The sequence below is a fragment of the Neltuma alba genome, unplaced genomic scaffold, assembly GCF_004799145.2.
Source record: "Neltuma alba isolate B1F8T4 unplaced genomic scaffold, ASM479914v2 tig00012440_pilon, whole genome shotgun sequence".
In the NCBI taxonomy this organism is placed as follows: domain Eukaryota; kingdom Viridiplantae; phylum Streptophyta; class Magnoliopsida; order Fabales; family Fabaceae; genus Neltuma; species Neltuma alba.
The window spans coordinates 217,480-234,904 of NW_021636921.1; the positions used below are offsets into that span (position 1 = coordinate 217,480).

The 17,425-nt window shown below is 34.1% G+C and overlaps 1 protein-coding gene across 1 annotated transcript; it reads left to right on the forward strand.

Annotated features, from left to right (window-relative positions):
- The first annotated feature begins 370 nt into the window (after positions 1-370).
- LOC114727079 (zinc finger BED domain-containing protein RICESLEEPER 2-like) lies at positions 371-2,198 on the forward strand. Its single transcript, XM_028913813.1, has 3 exons — positions 371-813; positions 908-2,016; positions 2,107-2,198. The coding sequence occupies exons 1-3, from the start codon at positions 371-373 to the stop codon at positions 2,196-2,198; spliced, it is 1,644 nt and encodes a 547-aa protein (XP_028769646.1).
- The last annotated feature ends 15,227 nt before the right edge of the window (positions 2,199-17,425 follow it).

A 17,425-nucleotide genomic window follows, 5' to 3' on the forward strand; every position in this document is an offset into this window, starting at 1 on the left:
TGGCGGCATTTTGAAAAGTGTCCCAAGAACCCAAACAAAGCAAGCAAGTCACAAACCATGTTGACTGCTATGTCTTCTCAATCATCTCAATCGTATCGCTTGTTCAAACCAAGAAAGATGTAGAAAGGCTCTTGCAAGGTTCATCATAAAGGATGAATTGCCTTTTCGAGTTTTGGAAGGAGAGGGTCTAAAAGAACTTTTGCAAGAGTTTGAACCTAGGTTTCAGATACCTTCACGATGGACAATTGCCAGGGATTGCTACCAATTGTATTTGGAGGAAGCAAAACGTTTGAAAAGATATTTCAAGCGATCTAAATGCCGTGTGTCCCTTACCACTGATTGTTGGACTTCAATACAAAACTCCAACTATATGTGTTTGACTGCACATTGGATTGATGAGAATTGGACTTTACAAAAAAGGATTTTAAATTTCTGTGTCATTGAAAATCACAAAGGGGATACAATTGGCAAGCAAATTGAGGATTGTTTATTCAACTGGGGCATTGAAAAAGTCTTCACAATTACAGTTAATGCTTCTTCTAATGACACTGCAATTGCCTATTTGAAGAAACGATTGAAGAGTTGGAATGGTCTAATATGTGATGGAGAGTTTTTACAAATGCGGTGTGCAGCTCATATTTTGAATCTGATTGTTGGTGAAGGTCTAAAGGAAATGAATAAGTCTATTGAACTTATTCGGCATGCAATTAAATTTGTTAGATCTTCTCCAGCTAGGCTACAGAGGTTCAAGGATCTTGTTGAAAAGGAAAAAATTGATTCAAAGAGTTTGCTGACTTTGGATTGCCCCACGAGGTATTATTTGCACTATAATTGTATTATTTTCATATTATGTCAAGTTTCACTTGATAATTCTTAATTGTTTATTTCTTATTTGTCATGTGATTAGGTGGAATTCAACTTATCTGATGTTGGAAAATGCTGTCAAGTTCATCAAAGTCTTTGATAGGATGGAAGAAGAAGATGAAGATTACAAGGATTACTTTAAGAAAAAGGTTAAACTGTTTTCAAACCAACAGGGTGTTGTCTTAAGTTATGATGATGAAGATGATGATGCTGATGTCATTGACACAACATTAGGAAGGGCCACAGCTGAACCACCTACTGCATATGATTGGAGTGTGGCTAAAGAGTTTCTTGTGTTTTTAAGGTTGTTCTACACTAAGACCCTCAAATTTTCTGGATCAAATTTTGTAACAAGCACATGCTTTCAGCATATAGTTGCAATTCAGACTCACCTTCATCGAAGTGCAGCTAGTGAGTACTCTCTCTTGAGTGACATGGCAAGGAGAATGCAGACAAAGTATGATAAGTACTGGGGAAAAGCAGAAAAAATGAATCCGTTGTTGATCATAGCAGTGATCCTTGATCCTAGATTCAAGATGACATATATCAAAATTGCTTTTGAAGACCTTTTTCCTGAACCTACAAAGCGAGAAGCCATGTTGAAAAAGACTATGGATGTCTTGTATCGATTGTATGATCACTATTTTGCTAGTATTGCTGAGCTTGATCATGGTGAAGCATCTAAATCTCAATCAACAGCGGATCAACAGCAAGTCCATGATAGTGTTGGAACTGGGGATGATGACATTGACATGTTATTTCATGATGATACTGATTCTACATTTCAAAAGTTCCTGGCCACTGCAGACACCGTTGTTAATGCAGAGAAAATTTCTGAAGTAGATGAATACCTTCAAGCAGATTTAGGTGGTTTTCGTGATCCAAAATTTGATGTCTTGGCATGGTGGAAAGTGAATGCTCATAGAGTTTTGAGTGTAATGGCACGTGATTTGTTGGCTGCACCAGTCTCTACAGTATCTTCTGAATCAGTTTTCAGTACTGGGGGTCGAATACTGGATAATTTCAGGAGCTCTTTATCTGCAAAGATGGTTGAGGCACTCATATGTGCTCAAAATTGGCTATGCAGTAGTACTCCAAGACTCAATGACCTTGAACTAGATAATTTTATTGAGAGTGCAAATGTCGTTACTGGTATTTTAACCTTCAACAATATTTTCAATTTATATTGTTTTATCTTGTTATTAAATATTAATGAGTTGATTTTTTTAATTTGTTTTGTAGAGCAAGAGTCATTGGTTCCAAGTACAGCCACTTCCTCAAGTAACTCTGAAGGAGAAGCTCATGATTATGGTGGTGATGATGATGATGAGTGATTGATGATGATTTGATGATGATTAATCCTTTACAATTTTATATTTGTGGTTGTCCTCTTTTGAAGCTTGAACCCTTGAACATTAGAAATTTGTGATGGTTTCTGATTGTATGGACTATGGAGTTTAGATTTTGATTAATGGTACTATAATTTTCATCTATTTTGATTTTTGAATGCGAAGTGCGAACAGCCCCTGAACAGCACCTGATTGTTAAACGGGTTCCCCATAACCCGTTTAAGCCCGCCCACTTAACCCAGCCCGTTTAGGAACGGGCTTAAACGGGTTATGTACGGGTACGGGCCACCCCGTACCCGTTAATGCATAAACAGGCGGGTTGCGGGTTTGGGGCTGGGCTGCCCAACCCACCCGTTGCTCTGGCCTAACATCTGGTGACCATATGCTTAACCATATCAAAACATGTACATCGCAGTCTCTCCTGGGTAGAAAAAGTCATTCATAAATTGTTAGTCACTAAAAACAATATATGTTCAATAATGATTGCACAAAGTTAACGCCACTCACAAGTTGGTTTGTTGTGGAATGGGAGGCATAATTATGTCTACCTTTGGCTTCTTCCCAATAAACTTTGGTTTGACTAATTCAATTATATCATAAAATCGATTCCTTTAAACATAAACACATGGCCATATGAAGTAACAAATTTTTATAAGGAACAAATTACATGAAGTAACAATTAATGCAAAAACAGCCAATTGGAAAGCAATAGTCATGTTTCTAATCCTCCAATTTACCAATAAAAGAACTAATAATAACATCATTATTAAGGTTCTTTTATTCAGTTTTTACGCATGCATTGTGAGTAGCTCGCTTTGGATCCTCCAGAAATCCCCCTTATTTTTTTGCCTTTCTTCTGCTTAGTAGCATTGACCTTCATCAAATCAAGCATATAAAAATTCAATGTCTTCGGCTGGAAGACATAACATAACCAGTGGTCAGCCACAAGAGCAGGCCTAAATATCAAATCACAATCTCCTATATTGTACCCAACATGCTCAGTAATATTTGCTTTTTGTGCTTAGAAGCCCTCCATCTAATGGGATGTGACACCATTTTCAGCTGCAATATAAGCATATGTTAAAAACAGGCAATAATCACAATGCAATGAAATAAGTTATACATCTAACCATGAAGTAGGCATCAAACAAGTATCCTTTCACATTTCCTTCCTCCTTCATATTGCCCATCAATGTCTTACATACAAGCGACATTAGCTGTGTGTTTATTCTCTGGATTCCAACTAGTGAAAATAGTTCTTCCTAAGTGAGTACTTCATCATGCATATCAACTATTGGCTTGAAAAAGGAAAAAAATTCAATCAAATTTAGTACACAATGCAAAATATTGTTGTCAATTTAGATAGCTCATGGGTGAAAACATAATGAACAGTTTTCATTTTATAATAACTTACTAGTTACCTGATCCAGTAGAGGCATCTTGGATATGATTTAAAAATTTTTTCCTTGTCATCCACAGTCCTCTTTCTCTTATGCATTTCCTTTGTCCAAATCCATAGAGATCTAACTGTTGGTTTAATCACCCTCTTCAATCTTTGGAGTTGTTGTCCCTCCTCCACTCCTTCCCCACCCACATCACAGATTGCTTATCCTTTATTGGTAGCCTCATCATAATCACCTTCTCCTCCTCCTTCTTCTTCACTAGCGGATTTATCTTTGTCACCTTCTCTGCTTCCTTCTTCTTCACTAGCTAATTTATCATCCTCAAGTTCTTCTCCTCCTTCTTCTTCACTGCTACATTTATTATTGTCTCCCTCTTCTCCTCCTCATTCTTCTTGTTCAGATTTATCCTTTTTTCCTCCTTCTATGGGAGACTTATCATTATTCCCACCTATATTGTCCTTAAAATCTTCATCAATGTGAAAAATGTCATCACCTCTTCCAACTCATTCTTCTTCCATCTCAATTGGCTCCTTACTTCCCTCTTGGATGCCTTTTCTGTAAGCTAAACCTTCAACAACTCTTCTACAATTACAATGAGTAGTATTTTATTGCTCTCATCAATAATAGTCACCAATCGCCCATAAAGATTGTTCAGCTCCTACAACAAATCCATCAAATTCAATATAATCCACATACTAAACAACTAAAAACACTAGACAAAGTATCACATATTGGGTCTAGATAAGGAACTCCTACTCTGTCCTTTTGTGAAATGTTCTACCTTTAACCTCTCAGAGCACGCATTCGTAAGCGTTATGGTTCAAGCAGATCACGACACAAGCCCGTGGATTTAAAGATTCCAACATAACTGCTCGGATTACTATTCACTGTTTAATTTCCAGACTACAGGTCCAAGTTCAAAAATTCATAACTAAATCCATAAAAATCGTATTAAGGTGTTCTAAAATTCTATAGAAAATTATTTCGATGCTCTTTAAGAGAAAAATATCCAATTAGACTTATCCTTGCCCAATTCATACAGTTTAATTTATAAATGTTACTGTTTCATTCGTAAAATCTAGAACTTCCAGATTCTGTGCTTCAAATTTGGAAATTCATATCTCCTTGTGTACACATCCAATTAAGATGATATACCACTCATTTTAAAGCTTGGGACGTGTACTATAAGTCTGCCAAATCTCGTGACTTAACTCATTCGTTTGATAGCTCAAACTGGAGCTACAAACTCATTGCTCCAAGACCTACGTTTTATCTCTTAGCATCTCTTTACTTAAATTCTTTTTATTTTTTTGGCATACATAACATGGGCTTACTCCTTCCTGTTAATGCTCATACATTTCTACACATGCCATAAGTATTATAATTAAATACATGGCATCATAGGCATCCATAACATAAATTACATCATAAGAGAATTACACAATGAATAATAATAATATTCGTTAACATCAATAATTCTCCACTTTCTTCTCCTTGCTTCTCATGCCATTATTGCCCATCATTGATTGACTAGCAAACAATACCATATTAATCATGCTAGATGGATGCTAATGCACTACACATAACTTGTTTATTCTCTTGTTAATTAGTGACATATTAGCATGCTCAAAGCTAACTTCTTGATGCATGGCCATAGAGACATAATCTACTCATCATGAATAGCAATTATAGCAGCTAAAACATGTCACAATAACATTCAATAACATGTACACGGAAACACACAAGCATACAATATCAAGCAATGACAATAGGTAAGTTCACTACCTTGCACCTCAAGCTTTCCTCTTACTTTTTCTTTGACTCCCTTGACTTTCCAACCATGTGGGCATTCGGATGAACATCAGCAAACATTCTCTTGGATGTTCCAAAGGTCCTAAACATAGTCACATTGATCATACAATCCATTAGGACCACTAGATTACATAAAGTTTAAGACTAGCTCTCTTGAACCTAAACCCTTTCTCTTAGTCTTAGGGTTTCCTTTCTAGCCTTTCTAACCTAAATCTCATCATTTCCCATCCTTAAGATATATTTCTTGTCAATTAGAACCACTTTAGATGGCTTTAGATTCAAGAATATCAAATCTGGAAATTATGCTTCGTGGGTACTGTTCACGCAGAAATTCTAGAATTTTTGCTCAACTTTGAAAATTCATAATTAATTCTAGAAAAATACGAATTGAGTGGTTCCAAGTCTCATTGAAAGCTCCTTAAGTTAAAATTACACGAAAAATAGTTTCAGGAACCAATTCTATCCTGAACAGTACCGAAATTGTACGGAACTCGACATTCTTTCAAAGGTTCAACACTGTTTCCAGATTTCAAACCCTAACTTTGAAAAATCACCATAAATCGTACACATATCCAAATGAAGTGTTCTACTCATGGATTTAAAGCTTATAGAGTGTACTTTAAGCATACAAAATTTCAGAATCAGATATAAACAGTAATTAATTCGAAATAGGTATCAAATCAGATGCTATAGCCACCACATACCTTGATCTTGAAGCTTGAACTTAGGTGGACTTTCTCTCACTAGAAATAGCTCTTTCTCTCTCTAGATGCAAGAGCGGCAAAGTTTCCCCTATAGTTCCTTGCTTGGCCGAAATGTGAGGGGAGGGAGTGCCTATTTATAGGCAAAATTTTGGCTTGAATGGACCAAAATACCCTTGGTGGCTAATAGAAAGGGTAAGGGCAATTTTGGAACTTCAAGTTGACTTTTACATCATCATTGCATCATCTTCTTGCATCATGCTTACCTCATCCTTCTAGAATATACCAAGTGTCATGAAAGTGGTGGAGGAGATGGGAGATTAGATCCTAGCCGTTGGATCAAACTTAATTCCTCCGAATTTACTTGGCCCACGTTTCTCTGGCTTCCTTTATGGCCTTCGGGAGGTCAGAAAATTCTTCTATCTGCTCCATAAATTCTCTTTAATTCTAGAGAGTATCTATAAATTTTCTTAGTCCATAACACTTCCGTTAAGCCTTGCATAAAAATTCATTTACCAAAATGCCTTTTTATCGGCAAAATCGGCTCTTTAATTTATTAAAGCCACTCCACTGGCCTTTTGGTTGCGGGACTAATTTTATAAATTAGTACAACCTTTTAACCATTTAACCTCATTTTTGTATACATTTTTGAGGTCTCTTGCTATTTTAAATAATTACCTCAAATGGTATACTTTTTACCGGTAATAACCTCATAAATTCCATTGAAGCTGCCTTAGGGGTACTTTTGTCTTTTCTCTTCACAGAAAAGCCTTAGAATATTATTTCTGATTTTCTAGGATTTTCTTGGAATTCTTTTTATACTCTTCCATTTTTACCCCTGCTAGTCATAACTTTCGCAATTTACGATTTAGTCCCTGCTTGGACTTAACTTCATACAATCCTCTCTTTGAGGTTTCTAGCTTAACCCTTGGCCTGTATCTAGCCTCTTTTCTCTCTCTCTGGGCCTTTGAGACTTTATTGGAGCCTCTAACTTTGATTACACTTGAGCCTCTGAAAACTTTTACTTTGTAGTTTAGTCCCTGTAACTGCTTTGACTTCCTTTCTCATCTTTAGGACTTTTGCTCAAAAGGGGTCTAGTAGCCTATCCAATTTAGGCTATTTCTAATACTTCTAGGCTCAAAAGTTCAGATGTTACATTTTGCCCCACTTTCACATCTCTTTGTCTCCCTCCAAACAACAACCCTACGTTGCTTTCCCTCCCTGTCTTAACAACTTCTTTAACTCGCTCCTCATTCCAATACTCAATAGCATTTGCTATATCATGCGCATCATTTTTTTTCAGTGTGAAGTGCTCACAAAAATATATCTGCAACATGAAATAAATAAGATTATACAATTATCAATTAAGTTAAGCATTGACAAATTAAATTATATTACATACCAACAGCAAGTACACACAATCGCTCACATTAGAGCTCCCACCACTTCTAAATGCTTTAACATAATCCTTCAACTCTTTTGCTAAGTCCTTCATAATAAATGTAGCCTAATCATAATGCTCAAAGCGATTCATAGTGCAAGCCATTAGCTTTAGTAACTGATCACATGCTTTATCCCTTGAATTTGGACATAGAAAGGTTCTAAGGTTGTACAATATAAACAAAAACTCAAATTTTGTCATCATATTGTCCAGATTTTATATTTAATATCTTGGCAAATGACACTTTATAATAGTCCCTCTTTAATTGTTGATATGTAGGATCATTTTTATCTACATTGGCCTTCACTACTTCCCCAATGTCAAGTACACCAAGTAATATTTTAACATCTTTTTGCTTGAATTTCTTTGAAATGCCCCTAATTCTGAATTCACGTGTTGTTGGATCATATGCACAAAGAAAAGCTACTAGTAGGTCACATGGGAGTCTCTCACATGCTATATGCAATAACTTTGAGAACCTTATCTTCTCTACTCTCTCCCTTAAACTTGCATTACCATTTACAAAGTCCACCAATGACCTGAATTAGGGCAGAGAGCATCGAGTTTAGAATGGAATTTTGTTCTTCCTTGTTTTCTTCCTCTCAGGCATTGATTCCCTAGCCTTATCATTGTACCTCTTTCTTTCTTCCTCACACAACTCTTTCTATGCCTTTGACACTTCTTTATTCTGTTCCTCAAAACGCTTTGACCTTTTCCCCCCTAATTTCTCTTAAAACTCTTTCCTAAACAATATAAATCCATTCTGTACTAATTTCAATGAATCTCCTTCTAAGACCATTGTAAACCCTTAGCTATAGACCATATTCAAGTTCATTTTACGTCAATTGGAACCACGTTGGATGGCTTACAACACAAGAAAACAAATCTAGAATTTTTGCTTTCTTAGGTACTGTTCATTTGGTAAATCTAGATTTTTCGGCCAAATTTGAAAATTTATAACTAATTCTAGAAACATCAAAATGAGGTAGTTTTAAGTCCCACTGAAAGATTTCAAAGAGATGTACATGAAAAAAATACTTTTAGGGCTAACTCATTGTGGAACAGTGCTAGAACTGTACGGAATTTACACTATTTATATGGTCAAAACTGTTTTCCAGGTTTAAAGCACTGACTTTGAAAAATCACCACACATCTCCAATTCTAATGAATTACCCATGGAATTAAAGCTCAAGATTTTTATTTTAAGCATACAAAATCTCATGGCCAAATTCATATGGAAACTATTTCAAACATTTATCAAATTTTAGAGCTCCACGGGCAACAATTTCCAGCATCATTACATACATATATCAAGTTCATGCCATGGAATGTAAAACTATGAAGCTATTCTTCCATTATGCTCTTCCCTCTTCGAAGTGTCTTTGCCCCTACTTGAACCATGGTAAATTTGGGAGGAGTGAGATTTCATAGAAATCCCAATAGCAAGATAAAATCAACTAGGCATTAACAAGCATCATTATCACACAACTTTACTAAAAGCCATTGTTAGGGAACTAAAACGAACTCATACCTTGTGAAACTCTAACATGCAATAGCCAAGGCATAACACTACAAGGAGCAATCACAAGTCATACGTAAACTTTCATATAGCTCAACTATCCAAAGGCAATAACATAAGTATAACAATAATGCAATGTTAACAACAATGTTAATTAAATCTTGCTACCTCAAGTAGAGTAAGCCTTGACTCTCTCTTCTTGTTCTTGGCTCCTTCCTTCACAAATGTCAAAGCCTATCCAACAAGGGGCATAACCATTATATTCCACATCATAAGAAAACTCAATATTTAAATTGAATAAAACCCTTAATCTCTTTCTCTTTAATTTTTGAGTTTTGTTTCCATCCATTCATAAATTATTCTCTTAGGCCAATCCTACATGATTTTTCATGTAGAATCCAAATATGAACTCAAAATTATGAAATTCATCTTCCTTCCTCTTGAACCCCTTAGGCCGAAACACTTCCTCTTTTTCACCTAAATTTCCAATTTTCATTGTAATGCTTCCAAGACTCATTCCTTAGGTGTATCTTACATAATTTTTTATTCTAAACATATTGGAAGCATCAAAACAAGCAAAAACCAATCCTAGGTGAAAAGTCCTCTTGGCCGTGGGGTACCCTAAGTTTTCCAACAATAACAATATCAACCATAATCACATAATACCACTTGATTCAAGTTATAAACAACCTCTTAAACTAATTCCCATCATCAAAATCATCCTCCACCATTCCTATATAATTTCACCCAACAAGAGGGGAAAGGAAAATCATGGATTTTCAGCCATAAAACTCAAGATTTCTAAGCATTAAACCAACTAGGATTAACTACTAACCTTGGATCCAAGTTTGGTTGGTTGATTTCTTGCCTTGTCCTCCTCTTTAAGCTTCAAGTTTTCAATTCTCAAGAGTTTCCCCTATGAGAACCAAAATGTGAGGGAGGTGGGAGAGGAAGATGGGATTTTATAAAGGTCTTTGGACAATTTTGCCCTTAACCTTTTTCAAATTGCCAAAATTATGTGATTGGTTGATAATTGATATATATGACATCATAATTCCTAAGGGCTTATGTCATGCACATCTTGAAACTTCTCCTTGCTTCTTTCACCTTCCAAGTGGCACCAAGAATAGCTTAGTCAAGAAGGAAGAAGATTTTTCACAATGTATGCTGTATAACTTTCTACCAGCTTAAGTAGCTTTTGTACTGGCAGCACCATAATTGTCCTTGATATTTTTGACCACCCATCCTTATGTTTTACCATTTACTTTTGAGTCACCACTTTTTACTTTTGAGTCATCACCCCTCATAATGGTTTTCAAAAGAATAGAAATCCTTCGTCAAAAATAGTGGCTAAAAGTATTATTTTTCCTTCCGAAAATGCTTTCTAGAGTTCTAGGACTTAGAAAATTCCCATGTTAGTTTTAAAATATCTCTTTAATTCCAAGAGAATTCCATGAATTTTTTTGGATTTTAACTCCCCCTCTAGATATTTCTTTTTGAATTTCCCAGATAAAAGCCCTAATTAGCTTAAATAAGCTTTAAATATTTTAAAGCTAATATGGGGGTAATTTGGGAATAAAATTAATTTTACAATGTTCTAAAACTGTCAAAGCATTTTATCCATATTTTTTCCAATTTTTCTGAGGCCTTGGAGTACATGAAATAATTAAATTTGACTAATTTTTCTTAATTAGTCAAATACTACAAAAATTACTAGAAAATTAATATTAATTAATGTCCTTCATATTTTTGACTTCTAGGACATCCTCCTGTTTCAAAGAATTTTCTCTAATTTCTGGTGTTTCCTAGAAATTTTTAGAGCTTTCTGTCATATTTATCTAATTTATACTGACTTACTCAAAATACTTAAAATTTCACTTTGGTCCCTATCCTGATTTCGCATCAAAATTTGTGCAATCTACATTAACACTAATATTCTGGCCCTTAATCATTTTTAGGGTTATTATACCTTAGTCACAAAATGCTGGATGTGACAACCATCTTCACTCTTCTGCATCTAAATAGTCACTAATTCTCAACTATTATCATTCACTATACCTTCATTGTCATTCACAATAAAAATATTCAAATAATCATCTTCAATAACCATTAGTACTCAAATGTTGTCATTCACTATACAATCTATCACACCTCTTTTAATATGTCATTATACATCAATTGAAGCCATTAGAACATGTTTCGTAACATTTCCGAATGAAAAATTTTAGTTTTAAAATTTCACCTTTAATTTTGTCCATACACTATTCATCTGAATTTGGGTCAACTTTAAAAATTCATAACTATTTCTAGAAAAATCAAAATGAGGTGGTTCCAATTTTCACACAAAGCTTGCTAAGAGTTATATAGAGAAAAAATATTCATTAGACTTAATTCCACCTAGAAAAGTACCAAAAAATTTGACAAAGTGTACTGTTCACATGGTCAATTTTCAAATTTTCAGTATTTTTGCCTAACTTTGAAAGAGCATAACTCTTAGCACAAAACTCAAATTTTTAATGGGTTACCACTTGATTTAAAGCTAAAAATGAGATCTATTTGGCTATAAAATTTCATGCCTAAATTCCAACAATTGCTCATTATTTTTTTGTCACAAAATCAGTCACTTTTAGGGTATTTTTATCCCCTAATTCCACTTTCTTTAATTTTTATTCCCTTTTTCCTTGTCCTTAACTTGTATCATTGTACCCTTCAATAATCCAATATTAGGGTATGTCATATAACATAATTTACATCATATTATCAATCATAACCCATTACAAATTCACATCAAACTCATCAAAACATTACACAACTTTTCAAAATGTCATGAATTTCCTATTGCTCCTTCATCCCAAAACCATTTCCTTGCCGTTGCCATCGGATGAATCATTCCCCATTTGAGACATAATTTAACATAGGGGGAGTGAGATTTCAAAGAAATCTCAGTAGCTTATGAATTATAATTGTCATGTGGATCAAGCAAGTTCACATGTGACATGTTATATCGTTTAAAAATATTCCCAAACATAGGAAATCATATCCAATAACATGCAAGGAGAGGAACATTAATATTTTCCACATTGGCATACCACAATGCATTTGACTAAAGCATAAACCAATGTCATTCAATCAACCAAAAGCATAACACAAGTTCCTCCAACCCAAGTAATCAAGAAATCATATTAAACAAGCAAGATCAACAAACAAGTTATAATTCAAAGCTACCTTTTTAATACTTGTCCAATTGGTTACTTCAAGAACAAGGCTTCCACTTGGTTCCTCCTCACAATGCCTATTAAACCAAGCACAAACATAGGCCCCATTAATCACTAAACAACTTAATTATAATTCTTAAACTTTAACTCAACAATTTCCCCCTTTTTTTTTATTTTTAACAAAATGATTCCTCCTTTAGAATCAATAACCTCATGACTCATTCCTACACAGTTTTTCATGAGGAATCCAAATATGGAATCATATTTTTGAAAATCCAACTCCTCCCCCATGAACAGTAACTGGTTGAATAGGGGGTATTTGTTTCCAAAAATTTTATTTTTGATTCCAATGATTTTAAACACTTCCCAACCATATATTCCTACACAAAAACATATTTTAAACCTATTGGAATCATCAAATCAAGCCAAAACAATTTCCTTCATCATGAACAGTGCTAGGCTGAAAATGACATATAGAACCCTATGTGCAATTTCTTCGAAAAACCCAACCATACACCACTTAATCTTACCTATTCTACTTGATTATTTAGGTTTCTATCCTTCCTTAAGCATCACACGGCTGGACCAAATTTAAACAGTTTTTCTCATAATTTTCCAAGCTAATATCCTAATCCAATCAATATAAAACTTAGGAATAATGATGCTTAGACATACCTTACTATTTTCATGATGTAAGTTGGATGATTCCTTGCCTAAAACACTTGAAATTTTCAAAGGAACAGGGTTGGAGTTACAGTGACAGAGTTCCCCTTTATTTTTCTAACAATTATTTGTGTTTTAGGAGGGGGTATTTATAGAAAATATGATCTACCCCCTTTCCCCTTCCATTGGCTGAATTTAGGACACCTCAAGAGGTGTATGTGGCAGTCATCAAGTGCCAAAATAATCAGACCATCCCAAGTGGCTTTAATCTAGATTATTCCAACATTTATCACTTAATTTCACATTTATTTTAATTAATTTTGGTGGAAGCTACATGAAATTAGGCCCTTATTGGGCTCAATGTAGGTCCCACAAATGGTTTAACCAAATCACTATCTCAAACCAATTTGAAACTTTATCGGTTACTATTCACTAATAACATTCTATAATTCTTTTAGACCTCAAAAAATTCTTTTCTCTCTATGATAATTCACCTTTTAATATGAGAACATGATCTGAAAATTTTCAGAATTTTTCACCACTTCTAGATATTTATTTTGAATTTTCTCCGATTAGGCCTTTATCGGTGTCACCGCCAGAAAATAAATTCCCTCAAATTTATTCCGGAGTTTCCATGGCCTAAAAATAATTTTATAAATTGAAATAAATATTTAGATGATTTATCCATCTTTTCCCCAAATTTATCGAGACCTCCAACTACTTAAAATAATTATTTTCCTTTAATTTTCTAATATTTTCCCAAAAAACCTTTGTTTACGAGAAATTCCGTAATAATTTGGTTTTAGCATAATTTCACCTTTCAAGCCTCAACCGAGTTTTCAAAACTTTCAAGTTATACTTTTTCCTTTTTTTGGAAATTTTCGTGAACTTTCTCAAATTTTCCCGTTTTGCCCTTCCTAGATCGATCATTACGAAAATGCTAACTTGGACCTTATTGGGGTTTCACATCAAAAGTTGTGTCATCTCCCCGTCTAGTCCCTACATTGACCCTCATCCCAATTTTTAATCGCTTATAGTCCCTACACTGATCATGCTAAAGGTAATAACAAAATAAATTGTTACCTCACCTTATTTAGTACAGTGAGGCTTAATCTTTAATTAACAATAAAATCATTCAAAAAATCATCTTAAACAGTCACTCATACTCAAATGTAGCCATTTACCATGCACTCGTTGTCAATCACAATAAAAACATTCAAAAAATCATCTTCAACAGTCACTACTACTCAAATGTTGTCATTCACTATGCAATCATTGTCAATTGTTACACCTATGTAATAAACTCCACTATAGCAGATGTTGTCACCATCAAACACCAATTAGCCAAAAATGATCATGCAAAAAATAGTAACAAAATAAATTGTTGGCTCACCTCATTCAGTACACTGACGTTTAATCTTTGATTAATAATAAAATCATTCAAAAAAATCATCTTAAGCAGTCACTCTTGCTCAAATGTTGACATTCACTATTAAGTTGTTATCAATCGCTATACCTATGTAATAAACTCCACTAACAAATGTTATTACCATCAAACACCAATTAGCCAAAATGATCATGCAAAAATTAATAACAAAATAAATCGTTCCCTCTCCTCATTCAATATAGTGAGGCTTAATCTTTCATTAACAACAAAATCAATCACAAAATCATCTTAAATCAACTTACCTTCACGTGATTGCCCCATGAGTTCAACCCAATAACTTTATTACTCTCCAAAATCTCTAATCTCTGATCTAATCGATTGCCTCATGACAACCACTATGCAAATAAAATAAATAATCAACTTACCAAACCCTAACAATGGTGACTATCTTGCCCTCACACTGATAGTGCTCCTCTGACAATGGCTGCTCCACCCACAGCTACGATGTTCCCTTGAAGGCGACGCCGCTTGCTCTTACCCTCACAACGGCCGACAGCAATTCCTCACAACTACAATGTTCCGCTCACGGTGACTGGCGATTGTGGCTCAATGATGTGGGCACAGGAAGTTTCACAGCAGCAGCACAACGCGAATAACCTCTCCCGTGTTTTGTCTTTTTTTTTTTATTTAATTTTTCTCAGGGGCAATTCTGCCTTTACGTAACATTTACAAATGCCAAATCAGTACCCTAGTTTTAATATGGAATATTGCTTTTCACATGCACTTATTTGGGCTTTTACATATTTAAGGGTATTTTCCTGTCTATTTCCCATTAACTTATAAATATTTTTTCCCATTCATTTTTTTTACTACAGTTTTTTTTCATAGCTATTACATCCCTATTTTCTTCTGGCTATGTTCCCCTCTCCCATTTTTTCTTATCCTATCACTCCCTTCTCTCATTTATCTCCTTCTAACCACCCCTCTCTTCAATTCTCCTTCTTCATAAATACCCTTACCTTTTCTGCCGAATTCAATGGAAAAGGTTTTTTTTAAAAAAACTTAGATAATAATAATTTTTAATTACTATATTTTTTTTCAATTGAAAAAATTAGTATGTTACAATGGCAAATAACAAAAAATCAATAGGACCATGATAGCAATTATTTTTGTAATATTCAATGATAAGTACACGTTAAGATGATCTATCCACTTAATGTTCCCTTTTCATTGATACCACTAAACATACTACTTAAAAATAAATAAATGAATTATGTTAATAAAGAAGTGACATAATTCATTCATCTTGTTAAAAGTACTTCTACACAACCAAAAAGTGGTTTTAATAAAGAAAAATATAATTAACCAAAAAGTATATATTATAAATACTTTTTAATCTATATATCTATATAAATCCTTATAAATGAAAATATTTTTTAGAAATTATGGATAATATAACTCATTATATTAAAAATGCTTTTTAATTTTTTTTGGTTATTTTACATTAGAACTTGTTATTGTGAGGTGGATTGTGGACAAAATCTTCTTCTTGAATCAATTACTCTCCCATTTCACATGTTATGTGTTAAGGGAAAAAAAACCTATTGTTCATTTCAACTCGAGACTTTTTTTTTTAGTGATGAAGTATTACCATGACCTAGAGTCAAAGTAAATGAGTTATATTTGTTTATGTATTATAACATTAACAAAGCTTATTGACTCACTAGTCATTCTTTATTTTAGGATGCACCTAGTTGGGAATCAAATCCCATTAACCCTAGTTTAAAAAAAATATCCTTCCAATTTTTTTTTCAAAAAATCTTCCCATCGGTAACCGGCTCCCCAGCGACCAACTCCAGAGCTTTGGCGATGGTGGGAGGTTGGGTGCTAGCAGCTGGTAAGTCTTCGGTAAGTGATTATGTGATTCCAATTTAGGTTAGGGTCTCTTATAGGGATTATGTGATTTCGAGAACCCAAATCCAAATTTCTGTTATGAAATTAACCAACAAAGAAAGTATATTGGAGAAGAGATGTAGACAAGAAAATGAAAGAATGATATTGTATTTCTTCACTTGCTTCACTTGTATTACAACACAAATGACATGCCTTATTTATAAGCATAGTCTTATACATAGGTTACAATTATTCTTAAATGACAAATAGTGGATAATTAATCCCATGAATGTGAATGGAGGTGAGTTATAAGAGTGAATGGATAGTGGAGGAGTAATGGATAGTGGGGAAGTAATGGATGGTAGAGGTAGTGGAAGTTACTTGGAGAAGATGAAGAAAAAGGGGTAAATGGACATCCACATAATATTCATAACACTCCCCTTTGGATGTCCATTATACAAATATGTGCCTCGTTAAAAATGATAAATGGACATCACATAGAATTCATAACACTCCCCTTTGGATGTCCATTATACAAATATGTGCCTAGCAACTAGAAAAACCCTGTACAAAAACCTAGCAGAAGAAAAAGAGTACACATTCATTGATATACTATTTGGTGCTGCCTCATTAAAAACTTTGCTAGGAAAACCCCATGGGAAAAACCATAGACAAGGAAACAAGAGTACAGCGTGTATTTAACTCCCTCTCTTGATAACATCAATTGATATCCCTAAGTCTGTGGCATCCGATATCATGAACAAGTTTTTCAAATATTGTAATTGAAAGCAACTTGGTGAACAAATCTACTAGATTTTTATTTGAACGGACTTGCTAAATATATATTTCACCATCTTTTGAATGTAGATCATAAAAGAATCTAGAATTATATCCCAATGTCTTTGGTGAAGAACTATTATGTCTTAGTAATAAGTTAATAGCAGATGATATGTCAAGTTATGAGTGACTGATAAGATATGATATGGTACTTCTGGACCTATAATTTGGTACTTCTAAACCAAATAGTTCTTCATCACATTCTCGTAATCTAAAAGGTTCTTTATTCACCTCTACAAATCTCACAACCATCAAAGTATATAATGGATGTGATTTATCTATATAAAACACTTTAAGACTTTTCTTGTATCAATTATTTGATACACAAAAATCTTCATTTC

Excerpts from the sequence above, each read along its gene's own strand:
- LOC114727079 (XM_028913813.1), top strand. The coding sequence starts at position 371 with ATGTGTTTGACTGCACATTGGATTGATGAGAATTGGACTTTACAAAAA. Across the intron at positions 814-907 it reads ACTTTGGATTGCCCCACGAG|GTGGAATTCAACTTATCTGA; the intron begins GTATTATTTGCA and ends TCATGTGATTAG. Across the intron at positions 2,017-2,106 it reads GAGTGCAAATGTCGTTACTG|AGCAAGAGTCATTGGTTCCA; the intron begins GTATTTTAACCT and ends TTTGTTTTGTAG.